This window comes from Nicotiana attenuata, chromosome 9 (assembly GCF_001879085.1).
Source record: "Nicotiana attenuata strain UT chromosome 9, NIATTr2, whole genome shotgun sequence".
NCBI lineage: Eukaryota > Viridiplantae > Streptophyta > Magnoliopsida > Solanales > Solanaceae > Nicotiana > Nicotiana attenuata.
Genome location: NC_031997.1, coordinates 49,220,337 through 49,228,267, shown reverse-complemented (window position 1 = coordinate 49,228,267; position 7,931 = coordinate 49,220,337). Strand labels below are relative to the sequence as shown.

Sequence of the window (7,931 nt, the reverse complement as noted above, 5' to 3'; positions counted from 1 at the left end):
TTGATGCTTAAGTTATTGATCAAGTTGACCAATGTAGTTTAGTTTAGTACATTTAAGTTGGGATAACTCTAACATTAATGAAATTATGTACTCATCCTTCTTTTAATCTCAACAATTTAGTGTTGTTCTTATCCAGAATATAAGTGAGTAAGATCCCTTAGACGCTCAACATATCTAAAGGTGGAGCCAGAATTTTAATTTTACGGGTCTGAATTTTAGAACGACGACTTTAAGTGCAAATGACTAGGTTCTAAATTTAATAGTTTTACATATTTAATAAATTTCTCAACATAAAATACACTATTGAGAGTTCGACTGAACCTGTAGCTCGACTTTTGCCTCTGCCCCTGAGCATATCCCTTTCACCAGAATCGTCTTATCATATCTAAAATGACCTCGACCTATTTCAATATTCCAACTATCATTTTCGGAATGCAAAAATACATGAAAAAGTATATAAGAAACAAGAACGATGGCATAAATATATATATTCATTAAATTTTTTTTCATACTGAAGAGATGGATGAAAATACATCAGACCTTAATCATCACCACTTAGTTATCAAATCTGTATATGGCACAAAAAAGATGTCATATGATAAATAAATGCCATCTTCCCTCGCACTATAGTCACACTCTGATATTACTTGTGAAGCTTTATTTCTGCAAGAAAATCCTTTAAACACATCAATAGAAACATTCTTTGAACCCCACCAAAAGTGACAAAAATACAAAGTTCTTCCAAAAATATTTCTTTTGAATGTAAAGCTGAATGTCTCTTGCATTTGGAGTGTATGGAATCCAAAATCATCATCTTTTGATGCACAATGAATCACCAAAGGAGGGCCACTGGGTAAGGAATTTGTAATATTAACTACACTTTTTGGTAAGCCCCAAGAAGATTTATTATTTGTTGGGAGGTTATAGGCATTTAAGCTTGGTATGATGTAAAATGACAAGATAATGGAGAGTAAAATAACACTAATGACTGAGGAAAAACTCATATTGAAGCGATAAAATTTGGTGATTGGAATGACAATTGATCTAATTTTATACTAGGGAAAAGAGGGTAAGACAGTAATTTAAATAAGTCAACAGTCAATACAAAGATCTTTTATGAAAGTGTAATGATTAATTATTTTTTCATTTACAAGGAGTGAAAAAATGAATTTATTATAGCATGTTGATAATAGGATTGGATAGATTTCTTACCTAAATTGCAAGAGATTAGCAACCCAGGTGGTAAATTATTGAATAATTTTTTATAATATAGGTAGTTTCTTAACCAAATGTTCTAGGATGGATAAGAGTTAATATATGCTTGTATACGGTGGAAATCGGGGCTACCCGATTTAATCCTTTGATCGAAAAAGAGATACCATGTCGAAAGGCCAGGATGCCGTGTCCGGGATCGAAGTTTCTTTCCAAGATCGAGGTCGACATCAATAACCGAGGTCAGAAGAGGGCATACTTCGAAATGATATCGGTATAGTTCAGTAACGGAAAGGGCGAGATATCCGCAGCGGATCGAAGATCGTGGCGTGAATTTCGGAATGGATTGATCTTCGGCGGTTAATTAGATGTTAATATGATTTCCTACTATAATTAGAAGTGTACCTTATTTAGGACTCCCCTATTATATAAAGAGGGATCCCATTCATTTGTAAGCATCATTGTTCACTGATAAGAATATATACACTCATTACTTCCTTGTTATTTCACTTACTGTTTATCAGAGTTGCTTTATCATTTGCTATTCTTATTATCACACCTCGAGATTACCACAAGCCGAGGTCGAAATTTGGCTAGCATACTGGTTTGACTTATTTTATTCTCTAATTTATCTATTTAATTTCTTATTTATCAATTGATATTGGATTGAATCACATATCCTTAAAACCACAATATAAATTTAATTGTTATTCGAATTTTAAGGTAAAAAATGCTATATCGTGGTAAGCTAAATTTTTATTGTTATAAAGGAAAAATGAATTCATATTTTAAATATAGGAAACTTAATGAATTTATTGTGTGAATACAGGAAAAAGGAAAATTCCTGATCCTTATAAGATAAGAGCTATTTGTGAATTTCTTATAATTAAACAAGTATAACTCATTACTACGTCATTTGCCGAAAAAATCAAGTTATATAACACTGAAAAGTGTACAAATTAGTAAATACCTTTATACATAACAAAAAATATATATATAACTACTAGAATTAGCTACGAATTTCGTCGCTAATTTGTCACTAAATCGCTCGTACCAAATAATTTTTTTTAAATAATCGGTCACTAATCCATCGTAAATATAATTAGCGACGAATTTTTCTATTTAGCTACATAATTTATCTGTCGCTACTTCATGTGATGACTGGTATAGTTAACATGTTACAATATACAAATTATTTTCAAGTCATCGGACTTGATTTGCTATAAGTAGTTACCTGGTATAATAGATTAACTCAACCTGATGGTTTTAAAAAATTGTACACAGTCTGTACATAACTTAAACTCGTAAAAAAAATACTGAAACAATGACCAGAAGAAAAAACTCACACACACATATATTTATTTTGTTCAACAAACTCAAGATGCTAGCAACATGTCTCTTGTAAGTTTAAAAGGCAAAAATAATTTTTCTTGATTAGGGAGACTCTCTTTTATCACAAGTACTTCTTTGAAATTTTTCATCCATTTTTGTAAATTAGGGAATGAGTTTTCTTCAAGCAGTTTGACACCTCCGACTTCTTCTACGATTTTCAGCCAATGAGAAATCCATCCAAAGATTATGTCAACTATTCCAACATTTTCTCCACTGAAAAATAGTTTCTGATTTCTAAAACCATGTTCTTCAATTGTTTTCAACATTTCTAAGCTGGATTTTACTGCCTTTTCTTGTTCTTCCCCTGTGGCTCTAAATATAATCCAAAGGGATACACTCTGCAAAACATTTTCAAATGTATTATGGACAGTATTTTTTTCTAGAGAATATTTAAGAACGAATAACATTAGGTGCGCAGTTAGTCCTTTATTCATTTTGGACATACCACAACAACAACATTAGTGCAGTTGGATATAGGTTTTGTGCACTTTGCTTATTTTTAGGAGGAGTTTGAGCCAATAAATAGATAGCAGGGGACGAAATTAATAAGAGGAGATGACATTTAGAGTGTGTTTGATACGATATATGGAATATATTTTTCTCTAACGTTTGGTTGGTGAGTGAAACTTTTTTTTTTTTTGAAAAATATTCATATTAGTGATGAATAATTATATTAGCAAATTGGATAGTGTTTTAGTGATATTCCTGAATCCTAAGCATTAATAATTTAAGTGCTAGTCAGACAAGTAATATGGCTACATAAGAAAACAAGTAATATAATAGTAAGGAAAATGATTTAGGTGAAATTCAAAAATAGCCAGATTTATACCTGGTCGTTCAAAAATAGCCCAGTTTCAAAAGTAATCGAAATTTAGCCACTTTTCATGTAAAGATAAATCTGAGCGAAAACACTGTTCAAAACCCGAAAAAATACGCCAGTATATTATGCTGGAGTTCCAGCGTAAGTATACTTGAACTCCAGCATATTATACTAGAGTTCCAGTATAAGTACACCGGAACTCCAGCATAATATGATGGAGTTCCAGCATAAGTACACTAGAACTCCAGCATAATATACTGGAGTTCCAGATCGGTCCAGCATAATATACTGGAGTTTGGAGCACCGGTGCTCCAGTCTCCACTATATTATACTGGAGCCAGCAAAGTATACCGGTGCAGCATAATATGCTGGAGTTCATACACAGGTGCACCGAACTCCAGAATATTATGCTGGACCGGTCTCTGTTGCAGCAAAATAGTGGCTATTTTTCATTGACTTGGTAAACGCTGGTTATTTTTGAATGACCAGTCCTATTTTGACAAATGATTTACGTCCATAAGTGAGGTAAGTCGTTTTCCTCTTTACCAAAAACTATTTTCTTGTTACCCAACATGAGAAAAAGACTTTTTTTACGGAAACCAACACTTTCTTTTAAAAATGACTTTTGACATTCCAAACGCTCCCCGAGTGAAAATTGAAATCTACACCTATAAGCGATGAAGAAGTTAAAATTCTTTATCAACGTGTAAAAGTTAAACTCATTAAAAAAAAAAAAAAGTAAGGCAAATAATCTTACCTTTTCTTCAAAATAATTAACCCAAAATCGAGCCACAGCTCTTTCATAAGGATCATTTGGGAACAAAGGATACTGATTCGGCCATTTTTCTTCAAGATATTCAAGGATAACCATAGATTCACATATTGGTTTTCCAACATGAACAAGAACTGGGATTTTTTTGTGAAGAGGATTATATTTCAAAAGCAAATCACTTTTATTTGCCAAATCTTCTTCTATATATTCATATGATAAGCCCTTTAATTTAAGAGCCCATATTATTCTTAAAGAATAAGGACTAGGCCATGCTCCATATAGCTTCAAATCTTGATCCATTATTTGGTCTCTAAGTTTCTGAATTTTCTTTCTCATTTTAAAAGAAAATATTGAGAGCTTATGCTTGGTCGACTAAGCAAAGGTTTTTGGATTTTCATTAATAAAGTTTAGAATATAGCACCTTTGGTTAGACTAATTAATTAATTAACTAATTAAGGTTAGTTCAAATTGTGATGTATTAGTTATCTTTATGAATTTTTTATCAACTTTAGTCAAAGATGCATGACAATGACTAACTAATTTATGCTTTATTCAAAGTTCCCTTCTTATTATATACGTTCTTTATTTATATTTTTACTTCTGACTTTCTTTTTCTTAAATTCTTTTTTCCTTTCCTGTAGGTAGCTAGTTGATTACTTATATTTTTCTTAGTCCGGGGCTTAAACTTTGACTAGTTACTTTTAGTGCAAAAGCTTGGCTAGTTCTAATGGAATTATAAAATCAAATAATGGTGCATATATATATTAGGGAGGAAATTATAAGAACATAGGATATGATTAAAATCAAGGAGGTCATATTGTAGGGAGCAATCGTGAGAAAACAAAATTATGGTACAAATTGCAAAATGATGTACACATAAAGGATGCAAAATGCAAAGAACTCTCAAAATCTTCCATCACATTACCTTTTTCATTTTCAAGTGAAATTAAGCAAAAGAACACTGATTTTGGCTAACTATATATTCTTAAAGGTTATTTTGAGAACTTTTCTACATTTTCTGGTCAAGAAAAAAAAAATTATTTGTCTTAAAACTTATAAATATAGAGGTCTTTTTACTCATTAAATCCGAATGTCCTCTTTTAAGTTCTACACTGAATTTTGTATATTGTACAAGGGAGAAAAAAATTTAAAAAGAAGATAAAACAATCTTTTTCTTGGCGGAAAACGATATACGACAAATAGATGCTCTACCTGCGTATAATGGTTTATAATTTTGGACCTAGCGAGTCAACCTAGTTGAATAAGGGGGCTTTTGAGCTCAAGCCTCTTTATTGGTTGGGCATTTGAGCGCATCTTTCTCGTATCTGTTTAACCAGAAAACTGAATATTTGGTTAAAGCTAGAATTTAATAGAGAAATCGGGTTACTGATAATCAAGAAATAAGAGATTTTGTGAACAACAATAAAGCAATGAATAAGAGTATATTTCAGTATAATCGGAATGATATTTCGTGTCTTACAAATGTTGTGACTTTCTCCTTTTATAGTCAATTCTAAGAGAAAGTGTAATATCTTTGTCTTAATGAGGTAATTACGAGCAGTAAATGACATTAAAAGAAACATTATTCAATCATTCTTATTAAATACAAATTCTCTAACGTATTTGGCATTTAATGTTGAATTTGGACTCTTTTACGCTATCAGATTCATATCTTCAATTCCTTCTGATCTTCGAGCTTTAAATGTCTCGAACAGGTACGAGTCTCGTTTCATCTGGATAGTAGCTCGTATCTTCTCTCCCGCATCTATTGTTGCTCGTGTCTTCTAACTGTTTGTCATGCTTTGACTATTTGACCGGTCCACGTGTCATGACATGTCATCTTCAATATTTAAATTCAGTTTTTTCCCGTATCGGTATTTGATATAAGGAACAAAAAGCAAAGGCATAACAGGCACGGGAAAGCCATAGCTAAGTACACACAAATTTAATTGGTTGGTGACTTTCCAAACATGCTCTAAGCATAAAAAGATATTCTTGATCAGTTCACATAAAAATGATGAAGAGAGAAAAAACCATGCTAAACCAATGATAGACAGTATTATATATCTCGCACTCACAAGAAGAAATAATATTTATACAATATATAATGTCTTTTACCAATCAGAATATTTGTAAACATCACCATTTTCGTTGCTCAAATAAAATCCATCTTCCTTCATGACCAGTTACATTGATAGCTAGGTTCTGAAAGTGGTGACTTTATAATACATATTTCTGAATTATCAAACACAACGAAAGCTTTATCTTTTCAACCCCACCAAAAAGGTCAAAAGAAAAGTATTCCAGAAAATTAATTAAAATAAAATAACCATGTTATATACTATTGATTTATGCTAAGGTGAAAATATATAGCTAATTTCATCATCTCCTCCTGATGCACAATGAACTGTTACTTGAGTGTTTTCACCATAAAAAATGATACTACTTTTTACTTGTGAAATGTTAGGCAAAAGGTTGGATAATGAAAATAAGATGACTTTGATTGGGAAATGACTCATGTTGATATATTCTGTAAAAACTATTTCAATTATTTGTCTCACGCATATTAATATTAGCTTACTATATAATGAAATAATCAATGAGATTCTGAAAATTTTTGGTTGTCATTTTATAGGGCATGGATTTATCAAAGGTAATTTCTTGAATGCATTCCCTATTTGACAATTGGGAGCGCATATTAACATTTTCATGAAAGCTAAATTCTGGACTTTCCCCCCCTTTTTTGCTTCTCTTTTTATCCCTCCCTACTTTCCTCTTTTGAACAACACTTACTTTGTATATTCTTTTTTGGTTTCTCCTTTCCTGTCCTTTTAGGTCATTTTTGTTTCATTTTGTTTATAATAATATAATATCCTATATTTTTAATAAGGTGTATAGGTCATTAGAAAAAAAAAGAGCAAAACAAATAAAATAAGACCAAAAGAATAATAATATATAAAAGAGGGCAAATAAGCTAAGGCCCATCAGATTGAACCTAGCGTTCAAATTAAAGGATGGAAAACCCTTAGCCACTAAAGCATCAAACTTAGAAAAGTTTCATTGCTGCCTTTAGCAGCAACACCGTGATCCATCAAAAGGAAATTGGCACATATTTTCGAGCCTCAACAATAGAGTTCCAAGTAACCACAAGCATGCTTCCATCTATTATGGCAATATTGATTTTAGATATAGAATTTTATAGTATGTTTGGGTAATTACAAGGGTGTGATTTGATTGAGAATTGGGGAAAAACAATTGGAGGATTAAGAATAAAAGAAGAACGAGAAGATAGCAGTGTAATTTATTTAAACTAGTATCTTTATATACATGATTAAGGAAATTGAATAGTTATAGGGAATAAACTATATAATTGTCTTTTTATTTGAAAAATTTTGGACTAATTAAAATTACTCATAGCATGGGTAAATATAATACGGCGAATTCAGAGTCAAATATGAAACCCCGATGGTTGGGTATTCTAAATTAGCTATGAACTAGCCTAAACAAGGAAATTAACATGAGATCAATATTATGTAATTATAGATTGATTAGAGGTAGTTGTACAAATTGTTCGAGGTGAAGCATTTGGTCTTTCGGCACGAGTACTGTGAGTAGTTACCCTTCCGCAATTTGTATTTTCATAACTTGCATGGTTTATATATGATTTTGAAAATAAATGTACTACCGATGCTCTGAAAATTTGCGTGGGGGACAAGCCCTTTACTCGATATGATA

General features: G+C 31.5%; 1 protein-coding gene across 1 annotated transcript; it reads right to left on the bottom strand.

Moving 5' to 3' along the window:
• Window positions 2,546–4,546, bottom strand: LOC109232816 (glutathione transferase GST 23-like). The gene is made up of 2 exons (XM_019398537.1): window positions 4,182–4,546; window positions 2,546–2,942 (listed from the first exon to the last, which is right to left on the bottom strand). The coding sequence occupies exons 1-2, from the start codon at window positions 4,530–4,532 to the stop codon at window positions 2,589–2,591; spliced, it is 705 nt and encodes a 234-aa protein (XP_019254082.1). The 5' UTR covers window positions 4,533–4,546; the 3' UTR covers window positions 2,546–2,588.

Excerpts from the sequence above, each read along its gene's own strand:
- LOC109232816 (XM_019398537.1), bottom strand. The coding sequence starts at position 4,532 with ATGAGAAAGAAAATTCAGAAACTTAGAGACCAAATAATGGATCAAGAT. Across the intron at positions 2,943-4,181 it reads TTAATTATTTTGAAGAAAAG|AGTGTATCCCTTTGGATTAT; the intron begins GTAAGATTATTT and ends AATGTTTTGCAG.